A 24100-nucleotide genomic window follows, 5' to 3' on the forward strand; every position below is an offset into this window, starting at 1 on the left:
TTTTGAAATTCACCGGTACCTGCTGCATTTTCCACCCTAGGCTTATACTCGAGTCAATAATAAGTTTTCCCAGTTTTTTGTGGCAAAATTAGGGGGGTCGGCTTATACTCGGGGGTCGGCTTATACTCGAGTATATACGGTACTCACTGATTTAAATTTTAAAAATACAATACTCACCTCTCCTCCTCGTTCCCCCACTGTTCCGGTCTCTGCAGTGAGCGCCCTGAAGTGCCCGCACTTCTCAGGGCAAAAGGCGCCATGTAGTGACAACATGGCGTACGCTGTGCTCAGACGCCGAGAAAGAATAATGGAGAAGGAAACGTAAGTTGACTCTCCCTCTTTCATCATTGTTTTCAACGGTATCGGCATCCGGGATGCTGATGCAATTGAGGTGGGTTCCCGTTGCTGGGGCTGGCACCTGGCCCCATAGAAGCCGCGTAGCCTGCCACCATTGTCGGTAATACCACTGTCAACAGCAATCATTTATAGGCTGCAAAAACTGATCCCACTGAAATACACAACTCCTCTAATCTCTTCCAGCATAGAAGTGAAAGGGGTTGTGTCTGGTACAATCAAATTGGTTGCCAGTCATCAATATATGCTGGGTGGGTGTCCAGCATGCCCACTGCTGCCAGCAGATGTAAACCATAGTGATCCTGAAGGGAGTGGGTTTGCAGTACCCGGGAGCCAGTAAAGGGAGCAGTGATGGGTGCTGTATGTCAGACCCCATCCATCTGATTACCTATCCTGGGAACAGGGCACAATATCATACTAGTGGAACTTGGGACTGGCACTTTTTCACTTTATTTTTTATTGGTATTCAAGGGATATAGCCAGGGCCGGACCGGCCATCTGGCAATTCTGGCAAATGCCAAAAGGGCCTGTCTGGTCGCTGGCTGCCTTGTCTGCTACATTGTTAAAAGAATCTGTGTTCTCAACGCATCCATACTGTTAAGAGTTGTGATGGAGCACAAAGTTACTGACTCCATCACTTAACCCAGCAGGCCACAGGTATCATTAGACATATTGGTCTTGTAGTAAATCTTCCTTTCCTCCATCCAGGGTAATATTAGTAATCTATCCCATCTGGTGCTTGGGGACAGGGGCGGCATGGGTCTGTGTGATTTCAAATGCCAGGACTGAATTTCAGCCCTAGTCCGTACCTAGATATAGCCATTAAGTTATCAACTATCTAAGTCAGTGTTCCCCCAACTCCGGTCCTCAAGAGCCACCAACAGGTCATGTTTTCAGGATTTCCTTAGTATTGCACAGGTGAGAATTGCATCACCTGTGCAATACTAAGGAAATCACTGAAAACATGACCTGTTGGTGGCTCTTAAGGACCGGAGTTGAAGAACACTGAATTCTAAGTGATAGATGTTAGCTTGCGGATCGCTTGGTTTTCTGCGTAATCAATCCCAGGAAGAAAGCTCTGAAATACCCTATTGGAATGGAGCCGTATCCGCACATGCACGCCAACCCTGCATTCACTCTGTTGGACTGCAGGAGATGCAATACTCAGCTTTTTCCTACAGTCCTATAGAAATGAGAGCGGCCATGGTGGGCATACTGCTCTGTTATCATGGGGTGAGCTGTTTTTGGGATGGGTAGAGGTCCCAGCAGTCTGCCCCTCTGACCTGCAAGTTAATAACTTTTTGAAAAGGAAACTTTAAATGATGGGAATAAACTTTGATTTTCCAGTTGTAGAGCGTGTGGATGTCTAGAACGGTGCTGCACATGGTAGCGGTGACCGTACATCGACGTTCAGAGATTCCCTGGATTCTATGGACTGTGTGAAGCTGACTCTTATTAGAACCTTTCTTGTTCGCTGGTGACTCACCGAGGTTTTCCACTGAATGTCGCTCAGTTTTGTCGACTTTTCCTTGTTTTTGTTGTCGTCTGCGGGTGTTTTTCCATCCTGAGCTCACCAGAAAAATCAGGAAGCTGCGTTTTTAGCTGAAATTTGAATTGGCATGTTAAAAGAGAAGTATTATGCTCTTTAAAAAAAATTCCTCCATTTTAGCTCCTAGAGACGCCCGGCTGCCAACTCAAATTGCCAAATCTAATTTAGAAGGGGTTATTACAGTTCGCAGAGACAGTCCCTCCCTAAACTAAGCGCTCAGTCATACGGCTGGTACACCGATAGGCCCGTCACATGGACCCACGTGAGAGCTGCTATTTAAGGATGGACGATCCTGCAACTGAAGATGAGGAAAAACAGATTTTTGTTAAATTTACTCCTGTTTAAATAGTTGATCTCCCTGAGTAGTGACGTTACCAGGGCCGGACTGGCCATCTGGCAAATGCCAGATGGTCCTGTCTGGTCATGGGCCGCCTTGTCTGCTACGTTGTTAACAAAATCGGTGTTCTCAAGATACCTATACTGTTAAGAGTTGTGATGGAGCACAAAGTCACTGACTCCGTCACTTACCGCAGCAGCCACGGGTATCATTCGAGATACTGATCTTGCAGTAAATCTTGCTTTCCTCCATCTAAGGTAATATTAGTAATATATCCCATCTGGAGCTTGGGGACTGGGACAACATGGGCCTGTGTGATTTCAAATGCCAGGGCTGAATTTCCGCCCCAGTCCGTACCTGGACGTGATCCTTACTTTGGACCCATGTTTGATCCTCTCTTAATCCACAAGTGTGAAAAGGATAAAGTGATGTTCGCGGAGACCCACTTCGGGCCCCTACACTCACAGCTGTATCCAAAGGGCTCTGTTCACCCAACAGAAGTGTCCCCCGAAGAGTCAGGGACTCAACTAGAATAGGCTCAAGGGTTGCAGTCGTACCCAAGCCTTGGATCCTAAGGGGACTCAAAAGGTCTGTTTGGTCCATATGAGGAGACCATTACTATAAAGCCTGTGATAGTTGGGGACCTTGTAGAAGATTTTGCTTTGGGCCCAAAAGCTTTAAATTAAGCTACTGCCAAGTGTATACTATGTATAATACACCAAGGTCGCTGACTTTGGCTTTGTGGATTAAAGTCTTTAGCTCAAATAATTTTCCTGTAACCAGGAACAAAACTGCATCCCAATTCAAGCTGCGATCACCTCACCTGCAGACCTTTTTGTTTCTGTGGCTTATCTTTTATTTGGTTATTTTGAGGATTTACACCATTTATGGCCAAATATATCTTGTATCCTGCCTTTATCACCAGATTTCTCCCCTGCAGGTTTCATGAATAATTTTCATTTGTCTCTGAGTTAGTGGAGATGAACAGTGATGATGGAGATGGACTCCTGCTTTCCTGTCGTTATGTAGCGCACAGGCACGAGGGCCTCATCCTGCTCTCTTGCCGTTAGGTAGCACACAGGCACGAGGGACTCCTCCTGCTCTCTTGTTGTTGGGTAGCACACAGGCACGAGGGACTCCTCCTGCTCTCCTGTCATTGCGTAGCGCACACACGAGGGAATCCTGCTCTCCTGTCATTACGTAGCGCAGAGATACGAGGGTCTCCTGCTCTCCTGTCATTACGTAGCGCACACACGAGGGCCTCCTGCTCTCCTGTCATTACGTAGCGCAGAGATACGAGGGTCTCCTGCTCTCCTGTCATTGCGTAGCGCACAGACACAAGGAACTCCTCCTGCTCTCCTGTCATTAGGTAGCGCACAGACAAGAGGGAATCCTTCTTCTCCCCTGTCGTTAAGTAGCACACAGGTACGAGAGGCTCATCCTCTCCTGTCGTTACCTAGTGTAGCGCACAGACACAAGGGACTCCTCTTCTGTCCCCCTTCAAAGGATGCCTTGACATGGCAATTAGGCTTGCATACATTGGCCAATCTATGCGAGCCCATCTATGCGCCTAGTACATTCTTTTTTACTGTATTTTCCATAGCAATTTTTGTAGGTGAATAATTCATATATATACATTATATAGCGCTTTTTTCCCATTTTCTATGGTAGTAATGCCGTTTTAATGTTCTATAGTAATCATTCTTAGAAAGTCATGGTGCAGCCTTTATTATCCAACTTCGCTTATACACGAGTATATACGGTGAGTTTTTCAGCACATTTTTTTTTGTGCTGAAAACGCCACCCCCCTCGGCTTATACATGAGTCATTGTCCCAGAAGCTGGCGGGGAAAGGGGAAGTGGCGGAGTAGCAGGTCACAGGAGGTAGGTCAGCGGCTAGGCCTGTTATATTTGCCCGCAGCTAAAGAGAAATGAATGTGCAGCTGTGTTAAAAAAAAAAATAAATAAATTCTCTTTATGCTTTTCTCATGGGGGGGGCATGCATTCAAGGATAGGGATGAGGAGCCATACAGACAAGGACGGTGATGAGGAGGCATGCATATAAGGATGGGTGGGACAATGCGTACCAGGACAGGGATGAGGGGACAATGCATACCCGGCTTATACTAGAGTCAATACGTTTTCCCAGTTTTTCATGGCCAAAGTAGATGCCTCAGCTTATACTCAGGTCGACTTAGGCCTCTTTCACACTTCCGTTGTTTACAATCACTCACAATCCATCGAGGCTATGTGCACACGTTGTGCACGATTTTCCCCTGCGAAAACACATACACAACACAACGCATGTTAAAAATAATTTAAAAAAATTGTGATATGCTTACCTTCCGGTGGCCCCCGCAGCCTTCCCGATGCTCGTGATGCTGCCGGCATCTCCCATTCCCAGTAATGCCTATGAGACAATGACCTGTGATGAAATTCTTCCGCGCATGCTCAGTTTGTCAAAAGCAGGAATCCAACAACGGATGCCGTCTTTTGAGTCAGCGACAGATCCTGCGTCCATTATAGCCAACGACTGACAGCGCAGGATCCGTCGCTGGGCGATCTTTTTTTTTTTTTTTTTTTTTTTTTTTTATTCCGACGTCCACAAAAAACGTTTCTATGTGCGTTGTCTCCGCCCGACGGACAGCAATTTTACGACGGATCCAGCGCACGACGGATGAAACGGAAGGCCATCCATCACTAATACAAGTCTGAGAAAAAAACGGAGCAAGCAGAAACATTTTTTTTCACAAAACGACGCATTGTGACCGAGAAAGAAAGACGGAAGTGTGAAAGAGGCCTTATACTCGAGTCTAGAATTATTTTTTTATTTTTTTTATTTTTTTTGCCACCTATTCACGCTAGCTTGGATTTGCTGGTCTCTCTATTCTCTATTTGCATCATTTAAATGTTCCAGATTTTGTCTGCATGTTACACCCGTCCTCACTGATTATATTACCATCTGTCCGCTCCAGCTATTTTGGAGCCAGTATTGTGGGTGTTCACTTGACATATTGTATTTATTTCATACGTCAATATTTATATCTGAGAACTTCTGTTCTGATCACATCCACGCGTTTTGGGATTTCTTTGTATAACCACAGTAAAAAATATGTATGTATGTGTATACACGTGTATGTGTATATGTGTGCGTATATATATATATATATATATATATATATATATATATATATATATATATATATATATATATATATATATATATATATATATATATATATATATATATATATATATACACATACCCTAAAAGTAGTATTCAACCCCCTGCAGATTTAGCAGGTTTAATAAGATGCAAATAAGTTAGAGACTTCAAACAAGAGCAGGATTTATTAACAGATGCATAAATCTTACAAACCAAAAAGTTTTGTTGCTCAGTTAAATTTTTATAAATTTTAAACATAAAAGTGTGGGTCAATTATTATTCAACCCCTAGATTTAATATTTTGTAGAATAACCTTTGTTTGCAATTACAGCTAATAATCGTCTTTTATAAGACCCGATCAGGCCGGCACAGGTCTCTGGAGTTATCTTGGCCCACTCCTCCATGCAGATCTTCTCCAAGTTATCTAGGTTCTTTGGGTGTCTCATGTGGACTTTAATCTTGAGCTCCTTCCACAAGTTTTCAATTGGGTTAAGGTCAGGAGACTGACTAGGCCACTGCAACACCTTGATTTTTTTGCCTCTTGAACCAGGCCTTGGTTTTCTTGGCTGTGTGCTTTGGGTCGTTGTCTTGTTGGAAGATTAAATGACGACCCATCTTAAGATCCTTGATGGAGGAGCAGAGGTTCTTGGCCAAAATCTCCAGGTAGGCCGTGCTATCCATCTTCCCATGGATGCGGACCAGATGGCCAGGCCCCTTGGCTGAGAAACAGCCCCACAGCATGATGCTGCCACCACCATGCTTGACTGTAGGGATGGTATTCTTGGGGTCGTATGCAGTGCCATCCAGTCTCCAAACGTCACATGTGTGGTTGGCACCAAAGATCTCGATCTTGGTCTCATCAGACCAGAGAACCTTGAACCAATTAGTCTGAGTCCTCCAAGTGATCATGAGCAAACTGTAGACGAGCCTTGACATGACGCTTTGAAAGTAAAGGTACCTTACGGGCTCGTCTGGAACGGAGACCATTGCGGTGGAGTACGTTACTTATGGTATTGACTGAAACCAATGTCCCCACTGCCATGAGATCTTCCCGGAGCTCCTTCCTTGTTGTCCTTGGGTTAGCCTTGACTCTTCGGACAAGCCTGGCCTCGGCACGGGAGGAAACTTTCAAAGGCTGTCCAGGCCGTGGAAGGCTAACAGTAGTTCCATAAGCCTTCCACTTCCGGATGATGCTCCCAACAGTGGAGACAGGTAGGCCCAACTCCTTGGAAAGGGTTTTGTACCCCTTGCCAGCCTTGTGACCCTCCACTATCTTGTCTCTGATGGCCTTGGAATGCTCCTTTGTCTTTCCCATGTTGACCATGTTTGAGTGCTGTTCACAAGTTTGGGGAGGGTCTTAAATAGTCAGAAAAGGCTGGAAAAAGAGATAATTAATCCAAACATGTGAAGCTCATTGTTCTTTGTGCCTGAACTACTTCTTAATACTTTAGGGGAACCAAACAGAATTCTGGTGGGTTGAGGGGTTGAATAATAAATGACCCTCTGAAAAGACTTTTCCCAATTTAAAAAAACAAACAAACAAAGAAATAACATTCTTTTTTGCTGCAGTGCATTTCACACTTCCAGGCTGATCTACAGTCCAAATGTCACAATGCCAAGTTAATTCCAAATGTGTAAATCTGCAGGGGGTTGAATACTACTTGTAGGCACTGTATATAATATATTATAGAAATTATTTTTTTTTTTTTCATGACTGGCACCACAAAGTAAGTTGAGGGGAAGCTAACATCAGAACATGGTCTTGTTTAAAGCAGGTTTTGATGTTAAATGTATCTTATGTAATTATTTTACTTTTCTGGCAATAGTCTTGCTTCTTGCAATTTTCACACCAGCCCATGGGGGCTTTTTTTTTTTTTTTTTAGACTGACGTCCCGTTTCAGGAAATGCACATTACATTAGCAGCAGTGAACCCTATCTTTTGTATTGGCGTGTCTAATGAGCATGTGCAAAGGTGATTGTCAAGAGATGAGGAGATGGTGAGCTGTGACATCACCTATTGTGATTGGTGGATCCTGTTATCAGCTGTGTTTAGAGGTGCTACCTGTTATTGTTATCCTGCCTCTACTAATAATGAAACTGCTGAAAGCTCTTCCTGAAATTAAAAAGTATGAGTCTTCAAAAATAAAAAATTAATAAAATAAGAAAAAATCCCGGGAGGCCAGTGTGAAAATTGCAGAGCTACTTAAAAAAAAAAAAAAAAAAAAAAAAAGGAATATACACAGCAGTCTGATTTAAACAAAAGGTAACTTTTTAATGATGCCTTCCCATAAAGACCTCCAAAGTAAATGCTCGTTTTTTCCATCCCGTGATACTACCATAGTGTTTATACGATTACCTTAACATTTTTTACTTTTGCCTCAATTTTAGATATTTTAAATAAAAAATAAAAACACACAAACTGTTACTGTGAATGGTAAGAAGCTGGCTGATTTTATATTTTCTGCTTCCTTTCAGCAATCATTAACCAGTGGCAACAGGAATCCAAGGACACGGTGATCTCTCAGCTTTTAACCCACCTGCCTTTACTAAAGCCCGGTAACATGGACGCTAAGGTGGAGTACATGAAGTTGCTGCCGAAATTATTGGCGCATTCGATAGAACACAACCAGCACATAGAAGAGAGCCGCCAGTTGCTCTCATACGCCTTGATCCACCCGGCCACGTCCCTGGACGACAGGAGCGCTTTGGCGATGTGGCTTAATCACTTGGAGGACCGTACGTCGGGGAACTTTGGTACCCAGGGGCGGTGTCGATCAGACTCTATGGATTATGGGCAAATGCATTACTACCACCAAAGACAGAACTCCGATGATAAACTGAACGGCTGGCCGAATTCCCGCGACTCCGGAATCTGCGTCAGTTCTTCCAACTGGCAGGACAAGAACATGAGCTGCGAGAATGGACATCTGCCCCTCTACCCTTCTTCCTCGGTCTCGACGACAGGCAACGCTATTGGAACAAGTACAAGCACAAGTAAGGCATCTGATATTGGAAATGTTTACATAAAAATGCTCAAACGTTATTGCAAAAAACCTGCAGTGTCGGACTACACCGGGTCTGTAGTCATTGACATACATAGCAAGGTTTTCTACATTTCTTTTTATTTGTTTATGGACACTTCTGGTATGTTTTTTACGGGGTCCGACTGCTGGTAACCTCACAGATCACAAGAAGGAAGGTGCCCAAAAATCCCTGTGTGAACGGACCCATAGTGCATTAGGTGCATGTCACCATCGCTGTATTTGCTGCTTTTTTCCGTTTCCCTCAATCCTTTGGAAGTGAATGGAGCCGAGGTCTAGCATGTTACGCTATCCTGCACTAGCTCTCCATTCACACAGATTTTTGGAGCTCCGTTGTCTGAATCCAATCTTGTGGTGTATTAAGTTTTAAAAGTGGACAACTCCTTGAAATGTGGACATGAATTTGCTCTGTATACAGGCTTGGACTGGCCCACAGGGTAACAGGGGAATCCCCCTGTTACCCTGTGTAGATCTGGACCCCCAACCCCACTGTATGGGCAGTACTTGGCATAATTCACTTGATTCACTCTGTACAGAAAAAAGCAGCATCTGATCATTCATTAACCACGCTACCCAGTTTATTATATAGAGATATAGGTAAATTTGTGAACGAAGGTAGTATAATATTTGCATGCAGGTGAAAAGCGGGCCCCCCCAAAGTCAATTAGGCCCTTGTCACCCCAGTCTGATACTGTCTGTATAGATAGTGTGAGCCCAGAATTATTTCCTTGGGTTGGGATCTCTGAACCCCACCCAACACTATCTGGTTATAAAATGAGTCATTTACAATTTGTTGCTAATTATTTATTAGGAGTAAACTAATTTCATGGGGGTGAAGCACCGATGTCCAACCTTGTGCGAGCATGACCACAACTCCATTCACGTCTGTAAGGGAAATGTCAGACGGCAGTAGATCTGGAACGTGTATCGCAATACCCGGACTGGCCGGCTGCTCTGCAAACCTGAGCGTTACAGCATGTATTTCTGTGCAGCTGTGGCGCACGGGTCAGGCCAGTCCGACCACTAGGATGTGATCCCCGTCTGAGTTATACAGCCATCCAACTCTCCTCTGAGACTGACTTAGTCTCCAGCAATCCCGTAGAAGAAAATGGAACCTGGTCACAACCACTCCATTCACACAGGGGACTTTGAACCCCAAAGGTGGTATTCCCAGTGATCAGACATTTATCCCTCATCTTGTGGATAGTGGAGATGTCCCCATAATATGCTTGTAAAGCCATAAAAAAGTGGTTGCAGAAGTTTACACATCCTTTAAGAAGTCTCTTATGTGGTGGTATGCAGCCTGTGGTCTTAAAATGTTGCAGAATTACTACTACTCTCAGCATTCAGAGCCTGCTGGAAATTGTAGTTTTGAGTCCTAAAATACCTTATTGATGTAATTATCATTGTACATGTAGGTTATACAGAGTTTAAGGGGATGCATTCTGGAGCGTGGGACCCCAATATTCCTCTGGTGGGGACCCCTTGTACCCCAGTCCCAATACTAAGATATTAAAGATTTATGATATGAAACAATTTTAATACAGTGCAGTTCCGGTGTATGACCTGTAGATGGTGCCCATATGACCGCAGCGAGCCCAATGCAACCCAACATGAATAATGCAATAAATGAGGTATAATAAACACAATGAAGAGAACTGGAGAAAAAGCTGCTCCTTTACTCGATGGTCACATCTTCCTGCAGGCATGGACAGGCTGATCAGCCTCAGCGACTGTTCGGAGGATGATTGATGCACTTTGGGTCTGGCATTAAAAACTCTGCTTTCATTATGCACAAATGAAAATTAAGGCAAGCTGTAGATAAAGGTTTCCATTAGGCTCTTGAGACATTTCCACTGCGTCTTACCTCCCCAGTAACTGGAGTTAGTCCTTGGCTCCATCCTTTGCTCCATATTTCAAGTGTAGAGTTAATTAGGACACCTGGAACCGTTTATTGCGCTCCTGAGAACCACGTTGGATTGTTTTGTGGGTTTTCTACCCTCTGCCTGGTTAAATTTGGCTTTTTCCTTTCACATATGTTGCTTACTCTTCTGATCGATACTAGCGCAGATGGCCAATACTGTAGCGTTCTCCTTCCATTCCAATCCATGCAGTTTACGGACAAGGGCTCCTGTAGGTGGCGAAAAAGGATTGCACTTTGCTAATGTTTAGTTTTTCCATTTGTTGCGCTTTTCAAGATCTCTGCAGAGTGACCATTCGGGAAGTGTCCAGAGGTGCGGCTAGCAGGGATCGGCCGCTCCATGGTCATCTTCTCAAATATGAACAGATCTTTGATGTTGATGGAGTTTGTTATGAAAAGCGTGGGGCGGGGGACGTAGCGTGAGATGTAGGGTTGGATGTGGGGCGGGGGACGTAGCGTGGGATGTAGGGTGGGGCGGGGGGCGTAGCGTGGGATGTAGGGTGGGGCGGGGGACGTAGTGTGGGATGTAGGGTGGGGCGGGGGACGTAGCGTGGGATGTAGGGTGGGGCGGGGGATGTAGCGTTGGATGTAGGGTGGGGCGGGGATGTAGCATAGGGTGGGGAGGGGGACGTAGCTTGGGATGTAGGGTGGGGCAGGACTCGTAGGGTGGGGCAGGGAACATAGCATGGGATGTATGTTGGGGCAGGAGATGTAGAGTGGGGCGGTTACTTACTACATTCACATTTCTGTTTTTCTGAATTCATGGAACGTGAATAAATGCCTAAAAAGGATTTGTTGCGTTATTGATGCAGACAGAAGTAGAGGGGCCCGCTGACTTTTATGGGGTTGTTTCGCGTTTCATTGTGTGTCCGTTTTAGGATAGATGAAAAATCGTAGCATGCAAAACTGTTAATTCCGTTCTGAAGACTGACACGAAACAAGACCGACCCCATGATTATCGATAGCGCCCCCTCCGCTTCCGTTTGCATCACTTACGCAACTTATCTATTTGGAATAACTGAAATATAGAAATTCATGTCCAAAACAGAACAGGGAAATGGAAGGTCCGAGTGAAAGCGTGAACGTTTCTGAAACGCAGGGGTCTAAACCTTTCAATGGCTTTTCATATACTGGTCTTAAATGGAAGCCCATTGAAGTAAGATATGCGCAGGAAGCTGGTAATGTGCGACCATGCCCATAGCTAGCAGACATTTCCTCTACAATTTATGCCAATTTCTTAAGTGAATATTTTGAGCCTTTACTCACCCTGCCCTCCACTAAGCCCGAACACTCTTTGTTAAAATGTGCACAAAACAGACATTCACCAATTTCCAAACATTTTTTACTATTTTGCCACCATAAAAAGGTTTTGAGAAGTATCCTCCAAAGTATTTTAGAAAATTGTCGAATCCACCTATCTTGTAGTAGTAGTATTATTATTATTATTATTATTATTATTAGTAGTATATATTTTCTTTAAGGTTTTAATTTGCATAAGTTTGCACAAAATGTAATATAAGCCATGACACTTCTTCTTTTTTTTTTTTTTTTTTTTATTTGTAGGGACCTAGTTACTATTACTTAGTTTTGCATTTACGGTACTTAAATGTGGTGTCTGTTTTTTAAATGCCCTTTTATAGAGCATTTAAAAGGGGATATCCTCCACACCTCAGTTTGTCAGCAGAGTAGATGGGTTACAAGTATCTAGGTCTCTGGAGGACCCAACATGTCTGAACATTTGTATCACTGGCTCATAAATTTTAACAGGCAATGTGTAATGCTTCACTTCCCCTCTGGAGGTGCTGTAGGAGAGTTATCACTTAGAGAATAATTACTTGATACAGTCAGATATTGCGAGGTTTACAAAAATGGTAATCAGTCCGTATGGAGCAAGCAGCTCTGTTTGATATATCTTTATATATCGGGCCCCATGTATGTATTTTTGGAGCAACTGTACATCACATTCAGCCAGTAATCCAACAGGTGCCTAGCTGTGAAAGTGTAAGTGCGGCCCTGGAATGACTGGTGCGATGCTATTCATTCCATGGAGTTCTCTTACTGGAGTTTTAGTCTTAAACCAGTTGCTGAGATCAGGCCGAGCTGCACATTTCATTCATACAGATCCTTCCCGGGTCTCTCTAAGGCGACCAGAAGCAAAGCTTGATATCTGACCAATTGTGCTGGGACTGGAGCCAAGATAAAATGGTTAAATTATTATATTACAATTACAGGGACATTTCCAAGATTGCAAAGCCTCACCTATCTACATAATAGGTGACACTGTGCTGATTGGTGGCGGTTCATCTGCGGGGCTCCCACTGATCCCAAGGATGTGGATATAAAGTGACCTTTAACGAAGGACCTACCATCTGCCTCACCATATACATTTGGGTCCAGAAATATTTGGATAGTGACATGTTTTGGCATTTCAGCTCTTAACCAAAACTTATTCAGGATCCAAGTTATACAACCCCTGGCAAAAATTATGGAATCATTAAAAACTAACAAACAAACAAAAAAACACTCCCAACACATCACTAGTATTTTGTTGCACCACCTCATAAAAAAAAAAAAAAAAGTAACCATTACTGACTACTGCATTTTTTGTCCTTGATTGCTTTTAGTGTTTCTTAAAGCCAGAAAGTTGCCATTTGAAATGACTTTAGTTTTGTGCCATGTCTGTGATCTGCTTTTTTTTTCTACAAAATTAAACAACTGAATGAACATCCTCCAAGGCCGGTGATTCCATAATTTTTTGCTAGGGGTTATATAATCAATATGGGCTTAAAGTGCAGATTCTCAGCTTAATGTGAGGGTAGTCACATCCTAATTGCATTAAGGGTTTAGGAATTACAGCTCTTTAATATATAGCTGCCTCTTTTTAAAGGAACCAAAGTAATTGGACAGTTATCTCAAGAGCTCTTTAATGGACCTCATTTGCTATTTCCTCATTAATCCATAATCTATTAAGCAGGTAAAAGGTCCTGAGCTGATTCCACTTGTGGCATTTGGAAGCTGTTGCAGTGAACACACAACATGTGGGCAAAGGAGCTGTAAATAGAAGAGAAACAGACAATCATTAGGCTGAAAAAGAAATCCATCCGACATGGCTGAAATGTCAACAGTTTGGTATATTGTGCAAAAAAAAATAAAAAGAGCTCAGTGGTGAGCTTGGGAATCCAAAAAGGTCTGGATGTCCATAGAAGACAACCATGGTGGATGATCACAGAATCCATTCATTGGTGAAGAAAAACCCCTTCACAACACTCCCCCAAAGTGAAGAACACTCTCCAGGAAGTCTGTCTCATTAGCTACGTCTACCATAAGGAGAAAACTTAATGAAAGTAAATACGGAGAGTTCTCCTCAAGATTCAAACCATTAATCAGCCTTAAAAATAGGTCAGATAAGACTTTGGCAAAAAAAACATCTAAAGAAGCCACCCAGTTCTGGGGAAGCAAAACCAAGATCAACCTCTATCAGAATGATGGGAGGAAGAAAGTCTGGAGAAGGCTTGGAGCGGCTTCTGATCCTCGTCACATCACATCCTCTGTAACACATGTTGAAGGCAGTGTGATGGCGCGGGCATGCATGGCTTCCAACAGCACAGAGTCATTAGTGGTTATTGATATGACTGAAGACAGAAGCCGCCAAATTAATCTTGTGTGTACAGGGCGAAACTTTCTGCTCAGATTCAGCCAAATGCAGCAAGGATGATGTCAGTCATCATCAGATCTCTGCCCCAATGATCCGCATTTCACAGGCTGAAGAAGACAAAGCATAAGCCGCAGACAAGAACCTGAAGTCAGCTGCAGTAAAGGCGGCAAAGCATCACAAAGGAGGAAACATAGTGTTTGGGGACGTCCATGGCTTCCAGACTTCAGACAATCATTGCTGCAAAGCATTCTCTACAAAGTATTAAAATGAACATTTCACTTATGGTAAAGTTAATTTGTCCAATTACTTTTGGGCCCTGACGAGGCTTTGTAGAAAAATCGCTGCAATTCTTAATCTATTCACAGGATATTTTTGTTCAACCCAGAGGCGTAGCTAAGGTTTTGGTTTAGGGAAGGCGAGTGGACCCCTAACCAGGTAACCTTGATTACAACTGAACTGGGTGACACACCCTAATGGTGGATGTAAGAGAACCTCAGCAGATGACAGCACGGTTACTGAAAATAATCTCTATACAAAGACCAACATGGATATTACCGCCATATGGTCAGTGGTAGATACCAGTCCTGCAGAACATATAACAGATCATAGTACAGTTACAGATAATGACTTACCGCTGACATTCTTTCTGATGAAATAGTTTACTTTTCCTGTCTTTTCCATCTGACCCAGACCGACATGACGACTTCTTCCAGCCAGGACTTTGCTGCAGAGAATACAACAAAGACACATGTCACTTCTCATATTTCCAGCCCCATCACCATCTGTCCACAACCTGCACAAACTCCTTATCCTGCTGCTGTATGTGACCCTATTACTGCACCTGCTGTGTGGAACAGTGTGCCTCTAAATGGTAAAACAAACCTCTAGAATATATAAATGCCCTATACAAGTACCCTAAAACACAGTGCCCACATTTTGTCCCCTAGAATGTATTAGTGCCCTCTGTGTGCCCCTCTGACAGTTACAGTAACCTGAGTTCCCCTATAACAATACGTGCCCACTTTACATTTAATAATGTCCCAAGTCTCCCCCTGTACAGCTCCCATATATACAGTATAATGCCCCCTCACTGTATAGTACCACCCACAGTATACTGACCCCTTAGTAGCCCCCAAACTGTTTAACTCCAACACTGTATGGTACCCCCTCACTTTCATCTCCACACTGTATGATGGCCCCCTAGATAGCCTCCATATAGTATAATGTAGTCCCCATAGACCTCCATATAGTATAATGTACTCCCCATAGGCCTCCATATAGTATAATGCACACCCCATAGGCAGACTCTATATAGTATAATGCACTCCCCATAGGCAGACGCTCTAGTATAATACACACTCTATAGTCTAATGCACCCCCCCTAAAAAAATACAAAACTCACCTGAGTCGCCTCCTCAGACATCCTGCTCATTTCCAGATAGTGGACGCCGAGTAGTGACTTCATTGTGCCCGGTTGTCAATGTCTGCGTCAGGGACATCAGACACTGAGAGGGGAGTGATGGGAGAGGGAGCGTTTCTCCCTCTCTCATCAATGCGGTCAGCTGTATCCAGCTGATACAGTTGAACTTGCGATGATGGGAGGGGAACTGTTGGCACCAGGCAGCGGGCTCTTTCGCCTATTGGCAGTGCAGGGAGATCGATTCTCCCTGCTTTGCCGCAGAATGTAACTGGGTCCCCTCAAAGCACGTGGGCGACTGCGCCCCCCCAGTAGCTACACAATTGGTTCAACCCCTTTTAATTGAATTTGGAAGTCTCCACTTCAATTGCATCTCTGTAGTTTAATTTTAACTCCAAAATAGGGGCCTGCAGGGCTGAAATCGCAAAGATTCGGTCATTGGCCAAATATTTCTGGACCTAACTGTATGTATGCATGCGCGGTGATGTTTTTAGCTTATCAAATACGTCCCTTTGGCCTTCTCTTAATTTACTTGTCTTTGGTGTCGGGATCTCTGTAGAAATCTGGGTATGTATTAACCAAAGATCCTGACCACGAGCAGCTGCTACTTTCTAACTTTCACTTGTATGGTTTAGAAGCCCATTAAACTGTCAGTCTTCGTAATTGCTGAGAGATCCTTGAAGACCACAGAAAACACTGACAGTGAGGCGGCTGCCGCAGTCGTCGCTGGGCATCGGGTGCATTGTTCTAAACTCCGCTCAGGAGTCCTTCACAAGAGAATAACGATGACTAATTATAGGGAATCCCAATACATCAGGTTCTAAGTGTCAGAGTGTGCTGTGATCCATTACATTAACAATGGATAGATCCTTTTTAGTCTAGTTTTCCAATACTTCTTGCCTGCAGGTGGCAGTATTTAACAGTGGTAAAATAATTATTTTCTCGGTCTCCCATGACAGCACTACGGAGAGAGGGGATCCGCCCTTCAGGGACAGGAAACCTACAGATAAAAGGGCGGTACCTCTCCCTCGCATCAGTTGGTTTCCTGTCCCTGATGGGGAACCTCTTTTCGGTGGTACCTGTAAGAAGACACCGTATTCAAAGGACCGGGACCGAGGAAGCTCCTGCCGTGGCTCGTCCGGTGCCCGAAGCCGCCATCGCTGGAACCGAGGGGTTCTTCAGGGTGTGCGGGGGAGAATCGCCGCCACTCTTAGGAGAGGAAGGGGCGCTGAGACACCCGGAGCTCCTGTGCCAACAAGCGCACGCTCTGGGTGTACAAAGATGGCCGCCGCTCCGGAAACGCGGCAGGACTTCCGGGTCATCTCTGCGCGCATGCGCAGTAGCTTTTTCTCCCCGGGGGACGTGACGTAGGAGCCGGAAATATGCCGGAGATGGCGCCAGATTCAAATAGGGAGATTGTGCACGCATGGTTGTTGCACTAACTCCCTGGAAACATGGAGGACAGCGAAGTGCAGCAAGAACCAGAGCAGCAGCCGAGGCAGCAGCACCACCATAGGAAGCAGACAGACCCTAAGGGTACCAGGAGAAGTGCATCTAGCAGTCATTCCACGCAGCGCAGCAGATCTGCTGCAGTGACCAACTCTCCTCCTCAAGAGTTTCCTCTACCAGACCCGGGCCCTCCTCCAGAACCGGTACCTACGTCCACGTCTGAATGGTGAGTGACCTCCGAGAAAGTTCATATTTTGTAATGGGGTTCCTTCTCCCTTAATAGGGAAAGAAGAGGTTGGAGAAAAAGAAAAATAGATCCTGTCCCACCTGTAACAAAGCTTTGCTGGTAGCCTGGAACAAAAAGCTTTGTAAATCATGTATTCAACGGTTATTATGTGAAGAGACCCCCGATTTTGCATCTGAGCTAAAAATAATAATTAGATCTGAGGTTCAGAATGCCCTTACATCTTTCAAAAAAGTGAAAGATAAGAAAAGAGACGGTATATTCCCACTCTGACCAGTCTTCATCTGAGGACATGGATTCTAACAAATCTAATTCCTCCCTATCTTCCTCCGACGAAGATTTGGGCCGTCACTGCTTCCCACTGGAGGAGGTAGATACTCTAGTAAAAGCAGGTAGAGCTACTATGGGGGTAGAGGATCCCCGACCCGATAGAATCAAGATATAATGTTCGGTGGTTTGGGGCAGAAAAAGCGGAGAACATTTCCCCTAAATTCCAACGTCCAAACACTGATTAAAAAAGAGTGGGAGAAACCTGGTAGTAGAAATTCCTCAGTACCCTCGCTTAAAAGGAAGCATCCTTTCGAAGACGAGGCGTCTACTTCCTGGGACAAGGCACCTAAATTGGATCGCGGTAGCCAAGGCCTCGAAAAAATTTGCGCTTCCGTTTGAGAATATGGGTACCCTTAAAGACCCTTTAGACAAAAAAGCGGATACTTTTCTTAAGGGGGCATGGGAATCGGCTGGGGGTAGCTTGAGACCTGCGGTTGCTGCGACATGCACCTCCAGATCTTCAATGGTGTGGATTGACCAATTAGAAAAACAGATTAAAGACGGGTCACCCAGGAATAAGATGCTGGATTCAATCCCTGTAATTAGAGCAGCAGCGGCGTTCCTAGCGGATTCCTTAACATCCAAGGCCGCTGCCCTCTCCAACGCAGCCAGAAGAACTTTATGGCTTAAAAGTTGGCCGGGGGATCTCCAGATGAAATTAAATTTATGCTCTATTCCATGTGAGGGGAATTTCTTGTTTGGGGGGACCTTGGATGATATCCTTCAGAAAGCTGGAGATAAAAAGAAAGGTTTCCCAAATCTGGGACCAGCTCCATTCAGACAGTCCTTTCGGAACCGGAGATTCTTTCGCTGAAAAACCTGAACAAATACGTAAAAAATCAAAAATTCAAAATGGAAACAATAAAATCTACCATAAAAATCCTTTTCCCTAACTGCTACATGGTCGTGATCGACCTAACCGACGCATATTACCATGTGCCCATCCACAAACCATCCCAAAAATTTCTCAGGATGGTGGTCTCCATAGAGGGACAAGTAAGAAATTTCCAATACATAGCCCTCCCGTTTGGAATCTCAATTGCTCCGCGAGTATTCACAAAAATAGTAGCGGAAATGATGGCCCACATAAGGGAACAAAATATATTAATATTCCCTTACTTAGACTATTTCCTTACTGCAAGCGACTCGGCTCAAAGTTGCAGGGAACAGCGGGACCGAGTGATAACTATTCTGACGGACATGGGTTGGCTCATAAATATAAAAAAATCAAAGTTGGAACCCTGTCAAATTCAGGAGTTTCTGGGACTAACATTAGACTCCCAGGTTCAAGAATGCCGACTCCCAGTTTCCAAAAAGGACAATATATTGACCATGATAGCACAAACTCTACACAACCCCTCCATGACTCTAAGGAGGGAGATGTCGCTACTGGGCTCTCTCTCTCTTCATGTCTGCCAGCAGTACCTTTCGCACAATTCTACACGAGAGAGCTTCAATGACATATACTGGAATGGCAGTCAATACTAAAAAACTATTTAGAAGGTCGCATCATTCTAAATTCCTCAGTTATTCATTCGCTTCTCTGGTGGGGAAAGAACCAGAACCTTTCAAAGGGAAATCCTTGGGTACCAAAAATATCTCGGGTAATAACAACCGATGCGAGTCCCAGGGGGTGGGGGGCTCACATGGAAAACAGAGTGGCTCAGGGAAACTGGACAGTTCAGGAACTATCAGCATCCTGTAACCAAAAAAAACTTTGGGCGGTGCATCGAGCTCTTCTATTTTTTCTAACTTACATTCGAGGACACCATGTCCGAATTTTTTCGGACAACAAAGAGACAGTAGCGTATATAAATCACCAGGGAGGAACAAGGTTTCGATCACTGATGAGTTCCTCTGCCAAAATTATCAGTCTTGCAGAGGAAAATCTACTATCCCTTTCTGCGCTACATATTCAGGGGTCAAACAACGAAAAAGCAGATTACTTGAGTCGGACTCAGTTGAAACAAGGCGAATGGTCCCTAAACCAATCTATCTACAACCAGATTACAGAAATGTGGGGAACCCCAACAATAGATTTATTCGCCAATTCCAAAAACAAAAAAGTAAACAAGTTTTGCTCACTAAACCCGGAAGGGAATCCACAGGCTCTGGATGCCTTTCTGATTCCATGGACCCACAAACTAACATATTCTTTTCCTCCGATTGTTCTGATCCCGGCAGTCATTCGGAAAGTCAGAGAGGACAAAACAAAAATGATCCTCTTAGCCCCATTCTGGCCAAAAAGGACATGGTTTTCCTCGCTAAGGATGCTATCGGTCTCAGACCCATGGATCCTACCGAATATACCAGACTTACTACACCAAGGACCGATCTTCCATCCACAGGAGTCGAATTTACATTTAACAGCCTGGATGGAGACTATTAAAAGAAAGGGGGTTTTCGGACAACTTAGTAGCTACGTTGTTGAAAAGTAGAAAACCTATTACTACTAAAGCATATGGGAAAACATTGAGAAAATTCTTATCTATCTCCAAAGTGAAAGTCCAGGATGGGCCTTCAATTGATAAAATACTTGAGTTCCTACAAAAAGGTCTGGAACAGGGGTTGGCGGTTAGTACTCTAAAAGTACAGATAGCAGCTCTGGGAGCACTCTATAATCAAAATATTGCGACCAATCCATGGGTAATAAGATTTATTAAAGCGGTAACAAGATCAAAACCTTTAGTTACTCAAAAAATACCCTCGTGGGGCCTAAACTTAGTCCTCTCTGCATTAGTCCTCCATTCAAACCCATAGACACAATTCCCATTAAACACTATCACTTAAGACTATTCTTCTGGTAGCTTTAACATCTGCGCGCAGAATAAGTGACATTCAAGCCCTGTCCTCTAACCCACCTTTTACAAAAATGTTAGATGACAGTCACTCTTAGACCCGACCCGGCCTATTTGCCAAAAGTGCCATCAAAATTTCATAGGTCACAAGAAGTATCCCTGCCATCCTATTGCCCAAACCCCAAAAATGAGAGAGAGCGAAACTTCCATAATTTAGATGTCAGAAGATGTCTAGTCCAATATTTAGATTCCACCAGGGAGTATAGGAAGGAAGGCTCTTTGTTTGTCTGCTTTCAGGGTTCCAGGAAAGGATTCCGGGCATCCAAAGGTACCTTGGCAAGGTGGATAAAGGAGGCAATAGCCTTGGCATATTCATCCACGGGGAATACGATCCCGGATGGTATAAAAGCGCATTCCACAAGACCAGTAGCTACCTCATGGGCTGAGAGGTCAGAGGTATCAATTGAGCAAATCTGCAAAGCGGCCACCTGGTCATCACCATCAACCTTTTTTAGACACTATAGATTAAATCTAGCCTCTGTGTCTGACTTGACCTTCGGGCGAAGGGTTCTCGAGGCTGTGGTCCCTCCCTAAGCTTAATCTCTGTAATTTTCTCCGTAGTGCTGTCATGGGAGACCGAGAAAGTCATAGTTACTCACCGATAACGGTATTTCTCGGAGCCCATGACAGCACCCGCTTATTCCCTCCCATCACGAGTGCGGTGAGCACTTTTCTTACATATAACTTATCTAATATAATATAGGCATGGTGTTCCTCTAATAAGCAATGTTATAATATGTTTTCTCTGTTGTAACTAACCTGGAGGTCCTCTGTAAACCAACTGATGCGAGGGAGAGGTACCGCCCTTTTATCTGTAGGTTTCCTGTCCCTGAAGGGCGGATCCCCTCTCTCCGTAGTGCTGTCATGGGCTCCGAGAAACACCGTTATCGGTGAGTAACTATGACTTTCTGGCATTAAAGTGCCCCTGTCATCAGGATTGTGCTCAGTGACTACAGACAGTGTCGGGTCAGCGCCGTTAAACCGATTACACTGATACCTGGTGATGAAATCCGTCTGGTGGTTACATAGTTACATAGTTATTAAGGTTGAAGGAAGACTTTAAGTCCATCTAGTTCAACCCATAGCCTAACCTAACATGCCCTAACATGTTGATCCAGAGGAAGGCAAAAAAAACCCATGTGGCAAAGAGTAAGCTCCACACTGGGGAAACAAATTCCTTCCCGACTCCACATACGGCAGTCAGACTAGTTCCCTGGATCAACGCCCTATCAAGGAATCTAGTGTATATACCCTGTAACATTATACTTTTCAAGAAAGGCATCCAGTCCCCTCTTAAATTTAAGTAATGAATCACTCATTACAACATCATACGGCAGAGAGTTCCATAGTCTCACTGCTCTTACAGTAAAGAATCCGCGTCTGTTATTATGCTTAAACCTTTTTTCCTCCAGACGTAGAGGATGCCCCCTTGTCCCTGTCTCAGGTCTATGATTAAAAAGATCATCAGAAAGGTCTTTGTACTTTGTAACATATAAGGTCCCCTCATATATTTATACATTAAAATAAGATCACCCCTTAGTCTTCGTTTTTCCAAAATAAACAGCCCCAAGTGTAATAACCTATCTTGGTATTGCAGACCCCCCAGTCCTCTAATAACCTTGGTCGCTCTTCTCTGCACCCGCTCTAGTTCAGCTATGTCTTTCTTATACACCGGAGACCAGAACTGTACACAGTATTCTAAGTGTGGTCGAACTAGTGACTTGTATAGAGGTAAAATTATGTTCTCCTCATGAGCATCTATGCCTCTTTTAATACATCCCATTATTTTATTTGCCTTAGTAGCAGCTGCCTGACACTGGCCACTGAATGAGTTTGTCATCCACCCATACACCCAGGTCTTTTTCATTGACGGTTTTGCCCAGAGTTTTAGAATTAAGCACATAGTTATACATCTTATTACTTCTACCCAAGTGCATGACCTTACATTTATCCCCATTAAAGCTTATTTGCCATTTATCAGCCCAAGCTTCTAGTTTACATAAATCATCCTGTAATATAAAATTGTCCTCCTCTGTATTGATTACCCTGCAGAGTTTAGTGTCATCTGCAAATATTGAAATTCTACTCTGAATGCCCCCTACAAGGTCATTAATAAATGTTAAGAAGAAGAGGGCCCAATACTGACCCCTGTGGTACCCCACTGCTAACCGCGACCCAGTCCGAGTGTGCTCCATTAATAACCACCCTTTGTTTCCTATCCCTGAGCCAGCTCTCAACCCACTTACACATATTTTCCCTATCCCCATTATTCTCATTTTATGTATCAACCTTTTTGTTGTGTAATCTTTATTTTCGGTTTTAAGTTAATGATATGCTTGTGCTCCGGGGCGGCCAGCATAATCACATGTTTACTGTGTATATAATTATTATGATTTGAGGTTATCCTGATAAAAAAAGAAAAAAATGAAAATGACGCCCACCACGCCTGCGCAGTAGCAGCTATCGGGGTGTGTGTGTGTGTGTGTATGTATATAGATAGATAGATAGATAGATAGATAGATAGATAGATGTGATCTGATAGCTGCTATTGTACAGGCGTCGGCAGCACCATCTTGCTAGAAAAAAAAAGTTTCTGACGCATGAGCAATAGCTGCTATTGGATCACCTCTATGTACACCAATAGCCGCTACTGAGAGGGCGCCATGTTCAAATGGATTTTTCTTTTTTAAATAGGAGGATAACCTCAAGCACATTTATTAACACAGTACACATGTGATTATGCTGCAGCGCAGGGGCCACGGCCGCTGTCTGCAGAAGGGGATTTTTTTCATTATGTATATACAATATTCATTATGTAAACTAAGGGACAAGTCAGTGACCTGTCAGAAGCCATACTGGTGAATACCTAATCAGAGCACCGCATGAATCCCCGCCCACTGCCCCGCCTCGTAGCACAAGCATATCATTACCTGAAAATAAAGATTCCACAACAACCACAAGACGGATTTCATCACCAGGTATAAGTGTAATCAGTATAACCGCGCCGACCTGACACTGTCTGTAGTCACCGAGCACAATCCTGCTGATGGGGGCACTTTAATGAGATTTTCACGGGTATTCCTATTTCATTAAGTGATGGCTAACCACAAAGATATGCTGTTACTTTTTTGTTTGTGGGGGGCTTAAAGCACCACTAATCGTAATGATGGCACCTTTATAACTTTAAATACCCATTTTTAATAGGTGCTAAATTACCAAATATTCTAGATTTATATAATGGCTGTACAAAGTTATAATCTTCAGAGATTTAAAGGGTTTGTTTAGAATCCTTAACAGGACCTACTCTCTCCCCTTCCCCGGCGATGGGTCTGGTAATGCTATTGAGCCTGATTCATTTGAATAGAACTAAACTGCAATACCATGTATAGCCCATAGGTGGTGTTGTTTCTCAACTTTTTTTTTTTTTTCTTTTAAATCCTACATCGCCCCTTTAATCAGAGATGTCTTTAAATAGATTTTCTTCTTGCCAACTTCCGGAATAAGGAGAGATCTGTGGGACTCTAAATATGCTGGAAGCCACATAGAAATAAGCAATTTCAAGTGGGAAAAGGGTATGGAGAGGCAGAAAATGGGCATTAAAGGGGCATGTCCTCAGGAAAGCAGTGTGGCTGCAGACAAAAACTACGGGATTTTTCCCACCGGATTGACATTCTATGTTATCATGCAATCCCCTGATAGGAATTGCTGTTTAATGCTATTGAAGTGAATGGAGCCAAGCTGTAATACCACACACGACCTATAGACACTTTCTTTTTTTTA

The 24100-nt window shown here is 43.8% G+C and overlaps 1 protein-coding gene across 2 annotated transcripts in view; it reads left to right on the top strand.

The window, feature by feature from the left end:
* Positions 1-24100, top strand: part of SAMD4A (sterile alpha motif domain containing 4A) — a 116177-nt gene that overhangs the window by 75103 nt on the left and 16974 nt on the right. For both annotated transcript variants that reach the window (XM_077269881.1, XM_077269889.1), the window contains exon 3: positions 7881-8399. In XM_077269881.1, the coding sequence (XP_077125996.1) occupies positions 7881-8399 (519 nt within the window). The remainder of the gene's footprint in view (positions 1-7880; positions 8400-24100) is intronic.

The sequence above is a fragment of the Ranitomeya variabilis genome, chromosome 1, assembly GCF_051348905.1.
Source record: "Ranitomeya variabilis isolate aRanVar5 chromosome 1, aRanVar5.hap1, whole genome shotgun sequence".
In the NCBI taxonomy this organism is placed as follows: Eukaryota; Metazoa; Chordata; class Amphibia; order Anura; family Dendrobatidae; genus Ranitomeya; species Ranitomeya variabilis.